This window comes from Corapipo altera, unplaced genomic scaffold, assembly GCF_003945725.1.
Source record: "Corapipo altera isolate COAL_440 unplaced genomic scaffold, ASM394572v1 45, whole genome shotgun sequence".
NCBI classification, from domain to species: domain Eukaryota; kingdom Metazoa; phylum Chordata; class Aves; order Passeriformes; family Pipridae; genus Corapipo; species Corapipo altera.
The window spans coordinates 23,888,720-23,911,765 of record NW_020884877.1 but is presented as its reverse complement, the minus strand read 5'-3'; the positions used below and the strand labels follow the sequence as shown (position 1 = coordinate 23,911,765).

The window sequence follows — 23,046 nt, the reverse complement described above, 5'->3', positions numbered from 1 at the left end:
GGTATACAAAACCGAACATCCTTTGAGGCTGCAGCCAACATCACTACACAGAGGAGAGTCGTGTAATTCAAAGCAACTGACAAAGGAACCTATGCTAACACCTTTTATTTACTCTTCTCTGTGATCTTCTCATCTTCTCACTCCAATACCTAATCACAAAGAGTTACCTTCATTTACAGATTTGAAGCTCCATTCCTCCTCCCCTCACTCCTCTCTTGGCCCAATCTCCTTTCTTTACTGCACTCTGCTTGCAAAACTAAAACACAACCATATGGTTTTTGGCAGAGCTGCCTCCAAGTCCAGTAGGCATTTTGTTAGCCTTGGACATCCATCCACGGAACAGATGTGAATGCTACACTGAATTCCCAAGGCGTTTCAAGGAGTCACTGAAAAAAGGGGAAGGAGCACATCATATGGAACAGCAGAACTTCATCTGTTACAACTTAGAAGGATTGCCAAATGCAGCAAACACTTGGAAGTCACCCAACCCAGTCATTCTATTTAAAGCATGCATGCCAAAAAAAATAAAAGCAGAGGTTGATGTCTTCATTTTGACAGACGGAAAACTTGTTCTCCCCATTCCCTCTTCGCACCCACTATCACACGTTTATTTTAAGTGTTAACACTATCTTCTAGATTTGAAAGTGCAAAGAAAGGAAATGTACTGAGCACAGTACATGAAGATAGGAAGTGTGCAGCCTCCTTAGAAAGGATTTTTCAGATGGGCTGCAATGAAGAGATTAAACTGGTGGCATCTGAAGGTGTGGGTAATGTGTCAAGAACCAAAAGGTCCTGACCCTTCTCAGCAGTATTTATAGAACAGGAAGTCACTATGGACTACACAAGTGGGAAAATTCATTTTAGTTAAATAATTTCTGTGCTGTGGTAAGCGCATAGGCTCCCCATAGGGACAAGAAGTGAAGTTTCAACTGAGCAGCATTGAAAGCAGCACTTCTGGGAGTAGAGACTTCTAATGTAGATGCACGGCTTTGCTTTACCAATTTTCTTTCTTTCTTTGTTTTTACAATAGTCTCGAATTTGGTCTCAACAGGGTTAAGAGTAGATGCGAACTGAGCCTGACTTGAGAAATCTGAAGGAAACATGCTTCTGGAACATCCAGCATTTCACAGGATCCCTGTACTGGCACTCAAAACCTCTAATCACTCCCGCACATCTCAAGATAACACCATTTCCTAATGCAGAAACACAGTTGCATCACCTGGTAGGAAAACAAGAGAGCTTGACATCTAAGGCACATGCAGTAGCATGTGTTAAGGCCATTCCCTGTTCCAAATCAGTAAATGATACAGCTTCAGTACGGCTTTGGCCAGACATTCTCACCTCTGTGCTCAAAATCTGGCCCTCTGGAGGCCCACCCTTGCATTTTACATGAACCCTGTATTTTCTACACGGTTTTTCTACACCATTCATGCTGTAAAATTGGTATGAGCTGGGAAGGCACACTGTAGTACAGTCATGGCAGGTACTGTCACATTCCTCACCTTGAAAACAAAGTAGCTTTTGATTGATCCAGTATATGAAAAGTATGGTTTCTGTGGGTAAAAATTCAAAAGGAATGGCTGATGAACAGCAGATGAGGAAAATCAAGCAAGCAAACAAGTGGCCTTCATTGAGACCCATTATCATGGGGAGGGGGGGGAGGTGTCAGATTAAATCTCCTCTAATTAGAGAGGCATTTAAAGGAAAATTAGTGGGTCTTTTGGGAGATGAAGTGATGGAAAAATATATAGCCCAGCTAATTTTTCATGGACTGAATTTACTGATAGCAGGAACAACTGCACGGTACAGCATCTTCTCTGGCTGTCTTTGAGGAAAGACCCAACAAGCCAGAACTGGTTTGGGCACAGAAAGGTGCTGGAGTGCCCAGCACATAAGCTGGCTTCATCCTCATAGAAACACTGCTTTGAGGAAGAAAGAGGCATTTCTGAAGAAATAAAGAACTGCAGGGTTGAGATGGATGTGATTTCCAAAATGATGCCACAACATAGTTGTGACATGATGTAAAACAAAGATATCACAAGGGGAAACAGAAAAACTTGCTAAGTGCTCACATCACCTTGTGAACTATTTTTTTTAAAACAAAAAAGAGACTGAGGAAAAAATAATATGAACCCATTTGTCAGGTAAGACAAGAATGACACAAAAACTGATATGATACGATAGCAATTCAATAAATCCACAGACACAATATCCTGTTCTCTGAATTGTAAACATTTCCCGTAATTGCAGGATCCCATGGGGTGCAGAAGGGACATAGAGGATTTCAAAGCAATGGGACAATCTAATGAATAACCTACATATCTTTATTACATTCAAATGGAGAATTTTTCATTGAACAGTATTTTCTTTTTTTTAACCAATTGTTTAGAGATGATAGCAAGTCAAAAAAAACCCTAAAAATTCTTAAACCTTCAATGTACAAATGTATTAGGACCAGATGGCAAATTTAAGATGTCTCCAAAGTAGTGCATGAAACAGATGCACCCTGTCGTACAATAGTCACCTTATTACATTTAAAACAAAATTGCATCAGACTTTCAGAATTGCCTAAAGGAATCAAGTTCTCTTTCCAAAAAACCACAGGTTTCTACTTGCTTAAATATGAAAAACCATCCTTTAAGTTACTTCATGCTTTCTTTAATTTGAAACTACAAAGCCTAGTGATATAATATAACCTCTCTACAGCTGAACAGTACAAGGTTAATTCAGTTTCCTTAGAAGAGTGGAAGCTGTATTAGCATAGCACATAGAAGAAAGGTGAAGCTGTTTTTAATGAATATAAATCAAAAGTTAACAATTTGTACAAAAATAGATAAAGGAAGCAAACGGACATCAAAGCAGTATCTACAGTCAGCAGAGGTAATAATGATGTTTTAAGTATATAAGGGGCTTTAAATGTATTAGAACCAAAAGAAATCCAAACAATGCTAGCAATATAGCTTTGAAAGAAAATGATGGAGTTGTCAAAAGGAGCTTCACTGAATATATAAATTAAAATACTAAGTAGGTGTGGAGACGGCCTCTCTGCCTGGCACCTCCAAAGTGCTGTTTGCAGTTCTGGGTGCACAAATCAAGAATGAGTTCAAACTGCAGGGGGCTGAGAAGACCATAAGAAAAACAACAGGACTGAAAGACGTGTTTCATGGCAAAGGGTGTCAGGAAGCTCACTGTGTCAACAGCTTAAATCCAAAGATTAAGAAATTATAAAAATCGAGAAAAGTCAGTCTCTAATTTTCATTATAACAAGCTATTCAAGCTGGGTGCCAAAGGCTAAGTAGTCTCCAGAGCTGGCTGCCTGCTGAAGCCAGTCAAAATCAGACAGGAAATTCACATTCCCCATCACCAGTGATTTTTAGTCCGAAAGGAAATGGTTTTCTGAAAGAGATGCTTTCACACAGTGGTTGTCTACCTGATCAGAAGGCAGCTGTCCTTGACTTGCATGGCTGAGCTGAAACTGCTACAGAAGTGACATGTTTTGGCTTTCCTCATGTCACTATCTCCGAGTAGAATGCCAGCACTGCCCCACAGTCAGGCAAGGATGGCGGCCCCTGCCAACCCTGACCTGAGCATCCCAACCGGAATGGCTCCACAGCAGTGCAGATCAGGCATCCAGACTTCAGAAAGCACTAACCTTGAACTTTCTGCCCAGCATTTATGCATAACAATGTATGACCCTACCCGTGTTGTTTCTGTGTGCACTTAGCATCTTGTACATAATAAAATCTTGATAAATAAAGTAACAAAGTGGTGTGCATATATTTTACATGAGGTTTTTTTTCAAAGCGACTGTTTAAACATGCACACATTTTAATGTAGACTGTTTTCATATCAAGTACTGTAACTTAAGCTGTCAGTATTTTCATAACAAAGTCCTGGCCAACTCCTTAGAAGGGATCTGAAAGCCCAGTGATTTGTGAGACAGTGGCATTTGTGCTGTCTGTGCTCTACCCTCAGCATGAGAAAGGGCTCTGCTCCCCCCTCAGCCCCCAGCTTCCTTTAGTACCTCTCAACGGGTGATCTCAAATGCTTTAACTAATATCAATTAATTACACTTCAAATTGCCCCTAAGAGAGACAGACGTGATTATCCCCCTCTGTCATTACACTCAAGGTTAAATGGAGTCAGGAAGAGGTTAAGTGACTCTCAGGGTTCACAATCCTGCTTGACAGGGAGCAGGGCTGCAAGGTGCTGACTCCATTTGTTCAGCTACAAAACCACCAGGGCCTCAGAGGGCCCAGCACGTGGCAGGATGGAGCCCTCAGCGTGCAAAGTGCAGAGCAGAGAATGACTTTCCAATTCCCCATCTCTGCTTGAAATCATCACCGTCTAAATAACAGGGGTAGATAGTACCCTCCGTTATTGGTTTTTAAATGAGTGCAATTCTAAGCAAGTGAAAGCAGCACATTGCACAGCTATCAAAGCAAACCCGGGAGCTCGTAGACCGCAGAGTAAAGCAAAACCTGTTTCCACTTCAAGAGTTCCAAGCGATTAACTAGAATTAAAACAAGAATATTAGTTGGTCAATCAAGGAGAGACAGGCCACAGACAGTAATTGCATAGATAAGAGCTGAAAATGGGTATACTGCTTAAACCAATGCACTTCGTGTGGCTAACAGAAGTTATTGAATCCACAGGCAGATTTGAGAAAGGCATTTGGAGATGTTACTGAAAGGTTAATTCTCTTTTGTTCTACCAGTAGAGAACTGGAGGTCCTTTTAATTGAATATCTGGACCCAAAGTTCACTTTGTGACATGATCTGACACCATAGTTTAATAATATTTCCAAGACACGAGATACTAGTAATTGAATGAGAGGGATTTGTCCTTTGATTTGAAAAAGGTTATGAGGTTTTCAGTTAAGCATGGGGTCAAACATAGCTTGTCTTGCTACTCTTAACAACAGGCAAACTACTACCAATTTCACAGCCTGCTGTTGGGTTTTGTTTTTTTCTAAGCTATCTGAACTCTTATTTTGTAGCACTAGGTATACAGATGAGACGAGGGATACAGACCCAAATCTTTACAAACCAAAGCCTTAGACATGAGCAATTGCACCAGCAGCAACAAAGTCATCAGAACAGGCCAAATTGCAAAGTGACGAGAGGAAAAAAATTCGGCACAAAACTCTGGGACTGTTTTATACACTATGAAAAGCAAGGATATGACTGACTGCAGTGAATTACAAATGATATTAGAGCACTCAGGATTTGGCAACAAGCAATCCTTTAAGATAGAAAGCTATATAGCAAGTCACTTGTGGAAAGAAAGGGTTAAAGAGCAACAGTTACACCCAGAACAAAGTTGAGTATCTGTTCCAGCAGAGCTGCATTTTCTACTGTGTCACTGGCCTATGCAGCTCAAACGAAGCTGGCAGCAGCAGCGTCAGCCTTGGTTAACTGCAAATACAGTTAGAGAGCAAATGAAATAATTTTTCCATCTAACATGCCAGTGGACACAACTGGTAACAGAAGATACACTGCAGAGATAGCAACAGCTGGCAGAGCACTGTGGAATTTCATCTGCACTAACAGAGTCTCAAAAGCAACCCCTGTTATGACAATGTTACACATCACCAGGAAAAGCATGTTTCTTATGTGAAATGGGTTTCATGACAGTGCATAAAGTTGAGTGGCATATTCATAGTTAAACGTCTCCTCATGTACCCACAGAGACTTTACGTGACATTGCACCAACAATAGCTGTGTGTCTGTGAGGAGAGAATTTCACAGGGCAAGAGCACACCCTTCCCTCCTCTTCCCTTCTCACAGTCCTGAACTGTTCATATACAGGTAATATTCTGCACACCAAATCACGCAGCTGTAACATTTTAGAGTTACAAAACAAGAGGAGCTGGATCACCCCAACAAATTTTAGTTCAACATTACAGATCCACGACAGCCACTTCTGAGCACTTCCATCACCACTACCCACAGGGTGGGGAAGTGGTTCAACTTCTGAGAGCAGTTTAAATTGTTCCCTCAGCACTAATTATTATCCTCGACACAAATGCTAGGGCTAAGAGCAGTTCTGCCAGCCTGATTGCAGAGACCACTCTATAAAATTCATCCTTTATCAAACCCAGCCTGTTAAGGGGCTCTGTGGCATCAGCACTACATTACACTGACAGGAACGCACCTCACTAACGTGTGCCTGTAGCAAGAGCACCACTAATGCAGGAGAGGAAGCAGTTAGCGGCAGAGCTAACATATCAAAATTCTGCAGTGCCAGCCCACGCAGGATTTAAAGTCTCATTATCAGAGGGTCCAGACCTCGCCTCTGCCTCAACCAACAACCAGAAAATCCTTCCTGCAAGGGTTTTTGCCTTGAAACAGATTCTTTCTGTTCAGCATGTTTTTAATAATTTTTTGATAGCTTAAGCTTCATTTACAAACACATATATTTTGTTCAGGCTCTTTGATACAGCCTGCTAATGAAAACTTAACAAGATGTGCTTGCAAGTGACAGGAAAACCTCTTGGTGGGAGCCGATCCGAGGCCATCGTGAGACACTGAATTCAACTGTGCTGCTGCTTTGCTCTGCACGTCTGGACTCATTAACTCAGCTGTCCAGTATGTTCTCCCCCTCTGCGCACACTTCACACACAACTACGCTACCCAGGTCTGCTGAGTGATCCAGCAGGGACCCAGACTGCTCATCTCAGGCCCAGCAGCCACTGGCTGAGGCCTCACAGCCAGTCAAATTTGCCATGTTTTGCTACAGCAGTCCAGCTTAGCCAAAACATAGCATTATCTCACCAAAACTGCCTATGCAAAGGCTGAGATATGGTGCAACCAGCTTTCTCTGAGCTTACTTCAAAAAACAGGAGGGATGAAAAGGAAATATTACTGCTTCTTTCAGAACAGCTTTTGATGACAGCTTGGGTCCCAGGGCTGGAGGAGCACACTGGCCCTCCTGGCTGTCAGCATTAATAATCAAAACACCATGTGCACCCTCTGTGCACACAGTGAGACCCACTCTGTCAAGGACTCTCAGCCAAGTGTTTTTTGTTGTTCTATATTCCTTGACGTGTACTGCACACCAGGATACAGAATGGTTAATATTTTCAACAATGTCTGCAGGTAAAATTAATGCAGGTTTGCTTTAGCCCTCAACATTTTATGCAGTGCTAATGAAACACACAGGGATGGGTAGGACTGACTTAGTCAGATCCCTATCTGATTTCTTACTGCTGAAGAAATCCCTATTTGATTTCTTACTTTTTACTGATGGTCAGGAGATGACCCATCAGACAGCAATGATGTCAAATAATCCTGCTTGACTCTCTTTGTCAATACCCATGTACCATCTCCCACAAACAGCTTAGAACAACACATAGCCTTTTAATGCCTCAAACACCATCTCAAAGTCTTCTGGGATTTTACCAGGTGCAACACAGATTAGGCACCTTCATTCACTTCTTCCAGCCCTGAAAGAAAAACCCTACAATAAAGTTTAAGTGAACAGTCAAGGAGGCTGATATCTTTTAATTGCACATCCCTCGCAGCAGTACAGCCACTTGCTCAATACAAAAATACCTCATTAAAATCATCCTCAAGATGGTTTATTTCCGGGTGTTCTCTGGGTAACCCCTGTGAGTCAGGCTTCACCAGAAAATAACCTTTTCCACCTGATGAAAATAATTTCCAGTAAAGTGAAAGTTTCACTGCTGAACACAGAACCGGAAATCAGATCCCAGCAAAGTATTTATTAAAAATACCCATTCTTGTGAACCCTGTTGAGTCCCACAAACTGAGGCCATTTGGCAAGTTAATAACATTGGCAACTGCCACCCTTACAAACCATTACAAGGCAGTATTTTCCCCCTACTACTTCCCATTGCTGCTGAAAGTCTTTATTTTTTAAGAATGCTTACTAACTTGTGTTTTGACAAAAGTAGACACTGAATGAACTTGCTCAGTGCCAAGTGACTGATCTCAAAACAGAATGCCCTCCCCTCATTATATGGACCTGTTAATGACTGGTCTATTATATATAATTCCTTTCTGACACAGTTGATTTATTTGTAGTTTCTCTGGAAGCAGCAATCTCAACCAAAAACCAACATGAATGTGTTTTCATGTGTTGGCCTCTCATAATTCACAAGTGGACATCTTCTGTTTCTGTGCAAGAATTAGTAGTTGGTGTTAGTAAGCCTTTCTTATTTAGAGAAAATCAGAACTTGATGAGAAGGGGGGAGGGGGGGAACCAAACTAAAATCAACAAATGTGTCCCCATGGTGTTAGGACAATGTATTTCAAACTCCAGTATTACTATTCCTAAAAATACAGCATTGCTGTGGTTGAAAGGCACTTCTGGAGATCCAACTCCCCTGCTCAAAACAAGGTCAAATCACAGCAGACTGCCCAGCACTGTGTCCAGTTGGGTTTTAAATATCTCCAAGGATGGAGACTCTTGGGTCAATCTATTCCAGTGTTCAACCACCACCACAGCAAAACCCCCACCACTTCCGTTAAGTGTTTAAGCAAACTTTCCTGTGTTTCAATTTGTGCCTATTGCCTCTTGTCCTGTCCCTGAGCACTCCAGAGAAGAGTCTGGCTCTCTCTTCTTACCCCCCACATTAGGTACTTAATGCACACTGGTAAGCTCCTCCCAAGCCTCCTCTTCTTCAGGTTGAATAGTTCCAGCTCTCTCAGCTTCTCCTCACATATGTCAGATGCTTCAGACCCTTAATCACCATCATGGCCCTTCCTTGGATTTACTCCAGTATGTCAGTGCTCCTCCTGTACTGGGGAGCCCAGAACTGGACACAGCAATCCAACTGTGTCTCACCAGTGCTGAGTAGAGGGGAAGGATCGGCTGCCTTGACCTGCAGGTGAAGCTCTGCCTAATGCAACTGAGGATACCCAGCTATGGAGTCTGCATCCCTGGTTCTGAACTGCTTCTACAACAGCTGAAAAGACCCAGCATAAATTTGAGGGAGCGTTTACCTAAGGCTTGATGGTCACATGACCAAAGTATGACATCAAAAAGGTATATTAAATCCCAGGGATGAACAAGGTGAAAGAGGGAACCATGAGTCTTCATTTAGATAATGGGATGGTCATTAATTTGGTATGGATCTTGGCATTGCCTTGACAAGAAATTCCACGTAGGATTCCAAGGGCTTCTCCACACAGAAGTTTGGGTTAAAAAACCAGTACACTCACAAAGAACTATCTGCATTTCCCCAGTTCATTCAAAAATGCTCATGTAACTTCAATCATTCTTTTTGTCCCTTAATTTCAGCTTGAGTAATGCAGCAAAAACATCTCCAACTGTGAAGACATGTTATTTACTGGAACTTTGTTACCCTTTGTGATTCTGACAACTAATCACAACCAACTGCTTCTATTTTGCAGTTTTCAGTGCTATAATAGAAGGTTAAAATTTAATGCACTGACAAAGTCAAATCTCAGTTACCTGGGATAACGGAGTGGAAAGAGCATATGAAAGTAAAAAAGCAGATAAAGCACCTTCAGATAAGCTGTATGAACAGTGAGGATGTTAAGAGAAAGAAGGAAGAAAAGTCAGAGAGCTGATCCCAGAAGAGGCACCGATGAAAACTCATTGTCTCAGGATTCCAGGCTTTAATGCTGTGAGTCCTCAAACAAGCTCTGGATGTAGAGCACAGACATGCACCTCATGCACTTCTGGCTGTGACTGGTTCAGTCCTGCAGTCTAACTAGGTTGGATCTGTTCTTGTCCACTTGGCTCACTTCCTGATATTGTCCATAGCTTCCCAAATCCTGATCATCCATGTACCAGGCTATGTGTGCATATCAAACCATACTCAGACTAGTTGTCTCCCCCCATTTCTGGACAAAGCCAAGTGAAACCTGGAGTAGTTGACGGTATCCAGTACTTTAAGAGCTGATCCATGGAGAGAATACAGGCACACAAATATTCCACAAAGGCCTCTCAAATGCTGGTGTAATAAACCTACTGCTTTCAAACACTCCTCAAATCCCTCACAGCATTCCCCAGGATGTAATACACACCTGTGGCTTCATGCTTCAGTTTTACAGATGGTACCATTGTCCTCCTCTTTTTTAGGCATTTTGAACTCAAAGGTACGTGACTGGGATGACAATTACATCTTAGGACCACAAAAGCCCCACAGGGGTCCAGAGAATTGCTGGGCCAGGTGCTGTGCAGCACAGATGCCAGCAGCCTGCTCCAAGTGCTAGCCCTGAGTAGCTCTAACAAGTGCCAACCCACAGCCCCAGCCTGTGTGCAATGGGGGCATGGTACAGACCCACGCAATGGACATTTACATGAAGATCACGTCCAAGGCAGTTACTGGCACAAGTAGCATTTGGTTTTCTGCAGCTGGCACTTTTGTCCCAAATCAGTATTGGGGACCTACCCCTACTAATCCTGCCGCAACAAATCAGCCATTACTGGGCACACAGGTGCCACCAGAGAGTAATGGGAATGTGAAATCAAGAGCAGGACTCTCTGCGGGTGTCAAGTCCACAGGAGTGGATTTTTTTTCCCCATTAATTTCAAGAGTTTTGATTCCGATTCTCAGTCCTTAAAATATTCCACAGGCATCAGGAATAACCTTTAAGCTTCAACCATATTCAGGTTGATGGAATAATGAGTTCCCTATCTTTTCCATGTGGATATAGCAGTCTTCTCTTCCAGAGCTAAATCACTGTGAAGCACAGTTCAGTACCATTAAAGCACCGCTCAGCTCAGTCCAGAGTTATCGGTACTGCAGCAGATTGATGGCTCTCCTATACATATTAAGCAATTTGGACTGGAAGCTGCCAGAGAAAAGCCAGATCTCATTTTATTTTGCATCTAAGATATATATCTGTGGCCTTTGCCTAAAGGTTTGTCACTCTAGCTGAAAGCCTGACAAAGGTCAAAATATTCAACTTTCTACTTTAAATTCTAATGACAGATGAGAGATACATTTCTTAGCATAAATATTTATATATAAACATATTTTATATATGCATGTATACACACCCCCCCAATCTTAAAATATCTCAGCATATGTGTAAGTGTAACAAATACTGCCACAGAGTCACAAGTGAATGGAGTAGCATACTGTGAGTCTGCCCTGACCTAAGATCTGAATAGAAAAAGAAAATTATTTGAGATAATGGGGGCTTGCAATTTTAGCAGTTTCTTCAGTACTAAAAGAAGCAAGTTAAGACTAATTGACAATATAAGCTCCAAGAGGTCTCAAGATTGAGAAAACAGTAAACAAAAGCTAATCTATCAAATTTAGCAGGAGGCACATTATCACTGCAGAAAAGCTGAAAAAACAGAACAATTTGTACCATTCTATTGTATTAATGATTATTTCACAGATACCAGAGATTTAAAATATTCATCTGCTACTTTCCCCTGCACCCAACAAAGGGCAGGCTTGTTGCCCTCCCTGCATGCATCTGCTTTCTGCTTTGCTCACAGACACTTCCACATTTAGAGAGAACAAGTCTGACAAATCAGAAACTGTGCGTGACCCACATACTGACACCACAACAGCAACCCTGACAGTCCTAGGAGTCAGGGGAAGGCCAGAAGTGGTACCAGTTAACACCTTTCTGTCCTGTATAGAGGTGGTCTCATGCAGCACTGTGTCAAAACCAGTGCAAAAACGTGTCTGAAGGGCAGCCTCAAAGGACCCAATAGTTTTACATCATGCAAGCCTTGCATGCAAGCCTGTTCATATAGCCAGGGCCAGGCTGATCTCACTGACCCCTTCTGAAGTAAGGGTAGAAGTCAAACTGCAAACAATTAGCCCATCAGACAAGCTGCCTCATGCTTTCAACCCTGGGAGCTGTATACTCATTGCACATAGTGTCTCTGCTTTAAACACGGCCTTAAAAAAAGACCAAGAATTTAAATGCCTTAAAAAGATGCTGCTAAAAACCAAAAGGGAAATAAATCTCTCTTCCACAGAAAGTCACTGATCGGGTAAAGAGAACTCAAGAAACAGTGAACTCCTAAATCTTAACATTTTGTGTGCAATCATTTGATTTTAAAATTACAACTTGCTCCTCTTAACCAGCTGAGATCCAGGAATCAGAAATTCCTGGCACATGGGCAATTTTTAGTCAATAGGTGGTGGGAACTGGATTTGAGAAGGGATTACATCCCCTTCCTTTTTCTTTTACAACCTTCCAGAAGTCTCCCTTCTGAATTGCACCCCTCCTTTCTCCCACATCCCTTCATGGGAGCCCCAGAGCATTCATGTTTAATTCTCTAACAGAAAAGCAAAATAAGGGGCTGTCTGATTAAACATTAAGGACCTTTTTCTCTCTTAATGGAAAATACCTTCAGTTTAATGGGAACAAGTTAGTAACTGTTTATCTGATGGTTATCCATTAATTGCTGGCCATGTCATAGGAAAGAAATTTTTTAGCATCTAGGGGACTGAGCCATGGTGCTATAAAGGCAAGTTAATTCTAATAATAATAAATGCCTGGAATATCTTTTCCATTTGATAAACCCCTCAAAAATTAAGAATCTGTGCATAGTCTGCCTGTCTCTGGGATGGCACAGGAAAACAGAAGAGGTCCCTCCATTTCAAAACTTCTCTAGAAATATTCTCATGAGTTTCAAAAAGAAAGTGTGTGTGTGATGCATGCAAACCAATCTGGGAGAAGGGAGCTATCCCAGTGGAGACTTAAATGTAGGTTTACTACAGACAAAATTTATTCCATCAAAATTTGTTCTCCTACACCACTGTATCCATTTCATTACTGAAGTGCTGCACTAATGAGTCAGGCTCTCCATGTCTATTGTGCTACTATAAAGGAACATATTTTGTTATATGGACCATAAAATGCAGCAGAGAAAAATAAATCTGTTTTGTTGTATTACTGCGGCCTGCTTTGGTGTCTGCATTAATGCAATAACTCAATAACTCTTTAAATAACCACTATAAACTGTTTTGTTTCTATTTATAAAGATACAATGATGTTCCCGTGCACTTCTATTCAGAATCAGGTCTTTACTCGTAAAAGTCTGGGGACAGTGAGAGAATTAATTCAGGATTTCATAAACTGTAGGGCTTATAAAACCCATCCATGCAGAGAGGTTTCTACTCACACGGTGCATAGAACATGACAAGGGTGTGCTTCTTCTTCTTCAAGGACTCCCTGAAGTCTTCACCAGCAAGGTGGACAACACTAGTCTGTTTTTCTTCCCATGCAGGCTCAGGTGGAGGTGGTGCTTCAGGACTAGAAAAGAAAGACAATCAGATTGGTTTGAAAATGTTTCTGGAAGCAGGAAAAGGAGCAGCATCGTCCTGGTCATAACTACCATGAGGCAACTGAGGTACAAAAATCCCTCAGGGTGTATGTGCAGTAGAAAAACATGCTCAGTATTTTCAACACCAGATAAGAGCAAAAAAGATGTAAGTTAATTTCTGGAACTCAATAAAAATATAATTTAAGTGACTGTACTCAGGCATATGAGTAGAAATGCAGAATAAAGATTTCCTACGTTGCATCCAACATCTGGGTGGAAAAAACATTGCTCCTGTATCACTGTGTCATCCATAGGCATAAATTGAGAAGAACAGCAAGCAGGTGGAATCAAAAGGCAACCGATATAGAACAGCATCTTCCATTCAAACATCCTTTTTGTACTCTTTATCGCTATCATGCAAACTTCTACAAAGAATTTCATGACCTTCTCTTGAATACATATGATATTAAGGCCAGGATGCAATAATCAGCATCGTTCCACTTGGAAGACTGAGGGTGACTGAACTGGAATATTTTACCTTGATAAAGAGAATGTCAGGTTTCAATTATGACTGCACATACTGGCTAGATCAGAGCAATCCTGCACACCTAGAGCGCCTCTAACAAAACTTCTGCTATTCACCAGCTCACAGACTTCTCTGAGACTCATTAAATTCACTCCTGCTGTATCTTAAATAGTGATTACTTATATAAAATCATCAGAATGGTGCCACGGTATAAAGACCTTCATATGTCGCCTTGGTAATAAATTAGCTTTTCAGACTTTCCTGTCACTTTGAACGACACCATTTTAAGTTATATCAGATACATAAAAACCAAGTGGAAAAAACCTCAATTTTTAAAGTCCTACTCAAGGTCATTTGGTGGACATCCATCCTATTTCCATCAATACTGATTTTCCAGTTGTTAAAGAATTAGGACAGGTGGTCTGAATTTTCACATGAACAGTCGGTGTGAGCTACCACTGATTACAGTTACAGAAGGGTGACTTATTATCACACAAACTTTTCCATGCTGACCTGAAATAAGCTACCTAGCTTATAAGTGTGGGAGCACAGTCACCAGAGAGGAACCAGAGCCAAAACCTCCATGACTGCAACCAGACCACCCACTGGGACAGGGGAACAAGCACTTTTATCTCCAGCCTACACCCCAGATGCATCCCTATCTCCACCAGCTTCAGTGCAGCTGTGACAATTCTATCCTTGGTCAGAAAACAAGGATGTTATTCTATTGCATCTCTAGCTGGGAGAACATCCAGGAGCAACAGTAGGAGATAAGTTGTCTGGGCTTTGCCTGTACTGCTGACTACCTGAGGCTGCGAGCAAAAGTATTCCAGAGGAACAGCAGGATCCAGAAGTGATCAACACCCCTTCCCTCTTCCTTGTTGCTTATTCACCTGCCAGTATGTGCAGGCAGCATCAACCTGACTGTTTAACTCAATACAAATTACATAGCGCTCAAAACACTCGAGCAAACTGGTGAAACAAGGACAGTGACAACATCTAAAATGGATACAGCAGCCTGGAGCCTGTGTGTGCAGGGAGGCCAAGGGACTACTATGTCTAAATGTAACATACAGATAAAGCTTCTCAACATGCTACAAAGATGCTGTCAGACTATATCTATTACGTGATTTGAAGCAGTCAGAGATGTAACATAAAAAGCCAAACCAAAAATCTTCACACAATCCACTCCCCACCAAATAAGAGGGGAAAAGTTAATATCATATTCCTCATGCCAACTGTATTAACAGTTAAATGATTAAAAAACTTCACAAAACTCTGGCAGGTTTTTTTCCCCTTGAATAATGCAGAAAATACATTAGGCTTACAGTACCTAAAGAAAATGCATATTTTATATATATATATATATATATATATATATATGCATACTTTTACATATATGCATATATAATGCATACTTTAAGTGAGAATTGTACCTACAATTTATTTTGAAATGAAACTATTGTCATCATTTTCATATCAAACTTAATTCTGCACACTTCAGCACACCACCCAAGAAAAGTTGGTTAGTGCAGTCAAAGGTCTGGTTTTGTTGGTCTCACTGGCTTTCCTTCAGCCCTACATAGATGGAATTCTAGGCATTGGCCCTGAAATGCTGGAAAGATAAAAGTACAACTGTAGAAATTCAGTTACTAACAGTGAAATCTGCTGCTTTTTATAAAGAGGGAACAACAAATGTTCTATTTATTTTTCAGAGCCATTGCTATTCCCCCTCTTGTGAGAGGTTTCAGGTATATTTGAAAAATATTTTGGGAAAGAAATACTGGGACAACTATGAAAAAACCCACAGCAAATAAAGGATGTATTTTATTGGAGACCATAATTAGCATACATGTTTTTATGTGTCTGAATACTGCAGCAGTCACTAAACAGGAACCCGAATACCATCTCAAAAGCCTCAAAACTTACTTTTGCAGCCAGTCAATAATCTTCTTCTTTGTTCTGAGGTGTGGCAGAGTATATTTCTCCTCTCCATCCTTAAAATACTTCAAAGTAGGAAACCCTGAGATGTGGAATCTTTCTGCCAGCGCCTTGTTGACCGTAGCATCAACTGCTGCAAGGACACCTGGGCTCTAAAACAGAGATCACTCACTGTAAATCCCAGCCACATACACACCCCCTCTGGCAGGACACAGTGGGCATGGGGGCAATCACTCATGATTTAGGTGCCTTTGCTATCTCAGGGACTCAGCATAGACTGGCAGAAAGACACAGAGGACTGATGCAAAACTAGAAAGGGACATCTTATGGACTACTACCATTTCTGACAGGATTCTCTGCATACAATTCACTTTATAATGCTTAAGGGCTGTTCCCAGGAATGGCATTTCCTCCCACAATTCCAAATTTCACCGAGAAGAAACAAGCACTGTTAAAGACAAGTTTTCTTCAAGGCAAATCCACGTTTTTCTAACTTGTGGGCATCTTTGCAAGGACCACCTTTAGAGTCAAAGGAGAGCAGGCACTTGTATAGCGTGATTCATCGGATCTTCGCTTTTCTCATCTCCTCCTTCTCTGACAACTACAAAGGGACTCTGGATGTCTCCACTGAAGATGCTTAAATGTGGGAGACTAATTGTATTTCTCCTCTTGCATGGCATACACAGCATGAGACTGAATCAATAACACTAATACTTGTACTATTGGATCTCTCTTCTCCAACCAAGCTGATGGAACACTTAAAATGAAACTAATGGAGTGATGCAACCAAAAAAACAAGGTATTTGAAAGAGGGATCAACCCCTTTTGTTTTTTTCCAAATCTAATTCATAAATAAAAGCCTATGTTTCTTCACATTCAATGCCTTTAAGTAAGGGGGAAAAAATCCATTTTTGGATTTGATCATATTATGTGTAAGGCCTACAGAACAATACATAAACATTTTTCGATTTTGTTTTCGTTCAAGACAGAATGTTCTTTCTCAGACTTTGGCAAGGTTCATGCATTAGCGATGAGACTGTACTTTGGAAGCACATTTTGAAAGGTCCTGTGGGAGGATGAGAACAGCTGAATTTATTGTAGGGAGAAAAGTAACTTTTATTACTCCAGTTATTTATTACTGATTATTTGAAGGATATAATAAAGGAAATTAGCTTACGTCACTGGCTACATGAAGAAACTCTGCAGCCTTCTCATATTCTGGCTTCATTTTCTTACAGTGTCCACACCCTGCCAAAAAAAAAAAAATCCAATTAAGTTGTATATGCCATGGTTATTCACTGACCCATCTAGCCATTATCAAAATCCAAAACCATGCGGTAGAGATTTACTAAAATTCTGTATGCATTTTACTTCCTTTATTTGTAAAGCCTTAGTATGATTTAGGATCTTTTCCAAAATGGCCACAATAGTTTAAACAAAGAATTTAATCAATTAAAAATAACAATAAATGCCCTAATTTCACACCCACACCTCTCTCCTTACAGAAATTTGTCAAGCCCATTGCTTCTGGCATGCTCTTGGGCAAGGCACAACCTCACCCATTTCAGTTTCCAAATCTTTATCTGCTTTAAAAAGAAACAACACAGCTCCTCACGTGACTTTGTGACTTTCAGCAGAGGCTTACACTAGCACAGCTTAACAGAGCAATGTAATTTGAATTTAACTGCACTGATAATAAGCCCCATTTTACAGTGGTGCAGCATGTCCCTTTAGCAAGGACTTGCACTGATTTAATCACATCAGTGTAATTACACCACCACATATGTTCCCAACATAAGCCGGGGCTGTAAAACCGAGATAATGGTGCTTTCTCGCTTGTGCGAAGTTCTCCAGAGATCTGCCATTACTTCACTGCTAAGTGCTGACATCACAATAAAGTAAAATGAATGCATGGCCGAGAAAAGCAGACTTAAAATAAATTATTTGGGTGTAAATTAAACTGCTTTCAGCTGGTGCAGTTGCTTCCAGGCAAGCTGAACTTTCAGGACCAGGTGGAGTTCCTGCCGAGCTGTGACGCTGCGCTTCAGCACCTCCAGCGCAATGCTGGGCCTTGGTGGCAGCCCCTTCCTCACCCCCAGGGGCCAAGGGACCAGCACCACCACAGCCCCTGCAGGGACACTGCACACGGACCGAGTGGGCAAGACAGACACCCAGGCAGGGCGAGGGCCGGCTCCTCCAGCAGACAGAGATGCAGTGAGCTGTAACAAGGCGCCTGGCACGGCCCTGACACCGCACTCGCCTGCCCAGTGCACTGTAATCCCAATGCAATGCCTCGCTGCACTTCTCCCTCTTGTTTGCAGCAGCAGCCAGCTTGCTTTCCTTAGCTATTATTGTTGGAACGGGCACTTGAAAACCCAGACTTTGCTGAGCTTTTGAAAGTTGTATCAGAAGATATGGTGAGAAATGCGTTTCAATGCGGCTCCAGCAAAAGCCGTCTCTGAGGTGTACAGGGAACACGGCTGGGGCTATTTTTACACCACTGTCTAAAAGAAAATAAACCAAGGACTCTGAATCTCAGCGCTGTTTTGTTTCCCTCTAATGGGATGACTGCTGAAGCCAGCAGACACAAACCTGAGCCTGAACTCAACCAGACAAGCATGTTTTATGTAGCACAAGTTAAAGAGCCGCAAAGTGATAGGACATCCAGGTGTAACCTCACCAGAGCAAACAGGGACCTCGGCAGAGCACCAAACACCACACCATGAAACACTTTCAGGGCGTGTTTATAGAACAGGGTGTACATTTTAATAAAAACTGCAAATCCCACCTGAGAATTACAGCGAATACCCAAGCACTTGATCGCAGACCAAACTCCAGTTCAAACACCACCTACAGTCCATACTGCTTGGTCATTTGCACAGTGTCCACAGCATTAAAGAGCCCCACATCATTCTTTTATGCAAAATACAGTACTGTGGTAGGAGCAGCAGAGAAAGGGGATCTCAGCTGGAGGAGAAAGCTTTGCTTTAGTTTTATACAGTGATGTGATCATGTGCCACCACAATGGGAATCTGATGCAACAGCTTCAGAGGTGAATTCAGGAAGAAACTGGAAAAGGCTGAGGAAAAATTACTGTCTCAGCACTGCTTGTCTTGGTTAAGAGCACAAAAGAGGCTGGCAAAATGATTTATTTGCCACCCACAGAAAACTTGCAGGCATATGGCTTTGTGGAAGGGGCTGACAGATCTCTCTGACACCTGCCCAAGTTGATTTATTTCTCTTTTTAGGATCAGGGAACTTTATTTATTTTGTGCTCTTCCTCACTTCTAAACAAAGGGCATCTCGAGTGCCAGCTCAGATACCGGGGAACCTCTCTGAATTTAGCTTGTTCAAATTTGTACAAACAATACTTTTCTGCAGGGCTAACTTCACCTTGGTGGGCTTTACACAGTGTATATTTCAGCCAGGTTCATACTGTGCTCTAGCTATGGTATCCACACAATCTACACTATATTCCACAACCATTAATTAGATCTGATCAACCAAAGGCATTAAACAACCAGAGTTTTTCACAAAGCTCTGCAGAGAAGAAAAAAACCAAAACAACAACCCAGGTGTACTTTGCCTAGGAAATAAAAAAAAAATATCCAAAGCATCCGCAATTCATGTAAGTAATATTTTGGATAAAGAGACCCAGACCATGAAATGTCACTGTTCTGTGTTCTTTCGTGAACATCACACAGACACAGCGCTACTGACTGCCACAAAACTAACTCACTCATGCTTAAAATAAAGGGGAAGCAGCATCAGGTCTTTAAAAAGGCACTTAAATGAAAACTGAAGTCTTCAAATCTTTATTGTGTAATGCTTGTTCTACCCCTGACAGAGGACAGCATGATATATCAGCCTGGAAAAACAGGCACCACATTAAACTGAACCTGAAAGAGGGACAACAAATCTTAAGAGCTTCTCCGACAACAAACAGTGCTTCCCTGGCCATCTTTATGAGAATTTTGCTATTGTGTGGTGCAGCCTGCTTCCATCTACCATTGCAGAAAGGGAGAGATACAAATCAGAAGTCAAACCTTCAACCTGGAAATCGATTAATCTCTTTTATGATTATTTATCCTATCTTTGAATAATCCTGTGAGGATTGTCATTAAATTTTCGAGGCCGATGAAGAAGTTATTTAAATGAATTCCAAGGTCACTGCCTCAACTTTGATTACTACATTAGGTTGCTCAGCAGCAACTGCATCCCTCTGTGCTAAGCTCTTCTAGTTTTAGGCATTTACTGTTCATAAAATGAATGGGAAAATAACAACAACCCTCCAGGCCCTCAGCCCAGATGCTCCTGTGTGCTGTTGGGACAGGGAAGGAAGCCCATAGGTCTGCAGTGGGCACCCGTGATAGATGTGCTTTTAGCAGATGCATGGTCCTGTTAAGTGTATACTGACATTAAAACTAAAAGACTGAGCAAGGGAAGCAACTCGTTCAATCCCAGGTGAGAAGAGAAAAGTTGCAGTCAACAGTCAACCCAAGGATGCCCTGAGCCTACTCCAAGCACTGACATTCTCTGAACTTCTGGGGGTCATGGCTAGTGGGAACACCCAAGGGACTTGTAGGTGTTTATCCAAGGGGACTCCCACAGCCTCGGTCTTTTCTCTCAGAAGACAAGTAGCTGCCCTGGAGGTGCAAGTCAGACTTACTCTCCATACAGCAGCCCAAAACCAGTCAGGATTTAGTGCCTAGCTCTACTGAACAGTTCCGGACAATTCCTCTGACCTCTCCACGTACCATCCTACTCCTCTTGCACAAAAGGACCTCAGGCTGCAAGGCCCAAGGCTCCAACAGGAAAGAGCCCATGGATTAAGCGTAAAGAAGTGTTAAGTAATGACAGGAAAAAGAAGTCAAAGCTTACAACAATCAGTGCTAGGGCATCTGGTATGCACCCTGGGTAACCATTTCTAAAACAGATGTCTAAATGAAGAGAGAATTCTGCTATCCTAGTTTATTTATAATCAATCTTCTCATTTGCACTGCGCAGATAAGCAGCTTCTTCCTTCGGTGTAGTCACTGTCACACAGCCTAGCTCAGCCGCACCCTCAGACAAGGGCAATCAAAGGTCCCCACATCACCCTGGGGACAGATGTGGCAGACAAGTCCCTTCCCTCCCGAATCCCACCATAGGCCATAGGACAACACTCACTCAGCCCTTTGTCCTTTGCCCAGTGTGACCACATGCAAGTGCAGAGGCAAAAGCCATGTGTGGAGAGAGCAATGCTAAAGTGAAAGGGTGAGGAGCAAATGGACATAGGAAAAGCTAACAAATGCACCAAGCAACTCTTCTTCTGTGGAAATATCTATATTTGCTTACAGCAGCCTGTTTGGCACCTTGGCAAAAACTCACAACACACAGTTGCTCTAAACGTTTTCAGAAGTGAACTAATGCAAGTATTTCTACTGCTAAAACCAAGTTTTGCCTGCAGAAGACAACCGGAAAACCAGTCAAGTAGCTCTAGCTAAGCTCCTGAATATGCTGTCAGAGTGCTGTCCCAAGGATATAAATCTCTGTTTTTCTGTCATTTTAGGACTATATAAACAAACACCACGCTTTTGGTCATGTCCTCTCATTTCAAGACAACATTGTCTGAGGATCTGAAGTATGCGTGACAAGCAAGAGATAAAAGATAACATCCAGGCAGTTGTGAAGAAGCAATTTCTGACATGAAGAACCCTAGAGGTAAAATAAATTGCAAATAAAGATTTTGAAGAACCTGAATACTGTTATCATGTACCAGCTATTTATTGTATCATGCCAGCTCTACATCCATCTATAGCTGCATACCAAAAATACCTCTATTAGCCTGATGAGAAAACAAATTTGAAGCACAAAGCATGTCCTGCTTTCAGCAAATAGGCCACTAGCAGTTCAGACTACACTCACAGAAGATTTACAGACAACTTCAAGAAAGAAAAAAAGATCTCAAAAAGTTCAGATATGCCTTTGCTCTCTAAACATTTAATACCTGGGGATAACATCTTTGGTATCTCCATTCTTAATCCCAGAGGAGCAGTGATCTCGCAACACAGTAGAGCAGCCTGTTCTTATGTGTGTCCCATTGTTAACTTTGAACATACACCTGTACATACAAAAACAAGAGTATGTACATGGAGGGGCGGGAAACACAATCCTTGCAGCCAGGGCAAGGATACACACAAATCCCAGCCTTCTTATCACCCATGCAAGAATACAAATATGTTTTCTTCTGCTATGGAAGCCTTTAACATGCAAAGACTTCTTATGCATCATGTAAAAGAGTAGTTCTCAGGTTTGCAATGAGGCAGCTTACAGTTCCTTCACTGGTATAGAAGAGCATAAACTGCAACAGCTGCAGATTCCCTTGCATAATTTAGCCATCTGCATTGCAGACATCTGATGGAAAATCATCCCCAAATTTGGCAGGGAGGGAAGATGACAAAACCAGCTGTTTCTCCCCGCAATCACAGGTATGAATTTGTAACCGTGTTGGTTGCACGTTCACTTAATACTCATAATGGTCAGAGCCACCAGGCCATGCCCAGATCTCCACGTTTCTGCTTTAAAAAAAATTTTACAATTAAAACAAATCACCTCGTGAAGGATCAGGAGCTGAAAGAATTTTGTGCATCCTTTTCCCTCTGGGTACTTACTCCCACCAAACTATTCATCTCCTCCTCACCAGCAGCACCTCCCACCCAGGTATAATTCCAGATACTTAAAGACAACAATGTTTCAAGACTTGATGCTTTCTTATAAGATTAAGAGGAGCATCTTCAACATCTTTAACGTGATATTGAATTCAAATTTTCAACAGCTAGAAGTGTCGGCATACGTGCACAAATTCAGACTCCCCCACCTCACCACTGTACTTTTAAAGGCAGGTTTGATTTGACCAGGCATTACACTGCTTAGGGATCAGTGACAAGCAAACAGCTTTATGGCTTTACGAAAGACAAAGCCTGTGAAAGGTCAGCCTGGGAAAGACTCTGGGGAACTAGAAATACAGAATTAGAAGGAAAACACTTAAGCAGTTCGGATTATTGCAGTCATGCTACATTGATGCAGTCGCAACCTAACGCCTCGGCTGCGTGGGCTGCTCAGTTCATCCCAGAGACAGGAGAGCAGTGCAATGTTTCGTCCACATCATTATCACCATCTCACTGGCATTGCCACAGCCTCATAGTGCATTCAATCTGTGCATGCAATGAGCTGTGCAAATCCAATCCCAGCATGGGCACACAGAAGAAAAGTCTCTGCCTGTTTCCAGCAGCTCTTCAGTGTGAAGTTGGGGCACAAAATGATTACAAACTGGTCATCCCTTCTTCTATCCCTCCGACTTACTG

General features: G+C 41.9%; 1 protein-coding gene across 1 annotated transcript in view; it reads right to left on the bottom strand.

The window, feature by feature from the left end:
* PDIA5 (protein disulfide isomerase family A member 5) overlaps positions 1-23,046 on the bottom strand; it is a 101,187-nt gene that overhangs the window by 17,286 nt on the left and 60,855 nt on the right. Inside the window, exons 12-14 of the mRNA XM_027636863.1 lie at positions 16,878-16,948; positions 15,689-15,852; positions 13,093-13,223 (exon numbers count right to left, since the gene is read on the bottom strand). Of these exons, the coding sequence (XP_027492664.1) occupies positions 13,093-13,223; positions 15,689-15,852; positions 16,878-16,948 (366 nt within the window). The remainder of the gene's footprint in view (positions 1-13,092; positions 13,224-15,688; positions 15,853-16,877; positions 16,949-23,046) is intronic.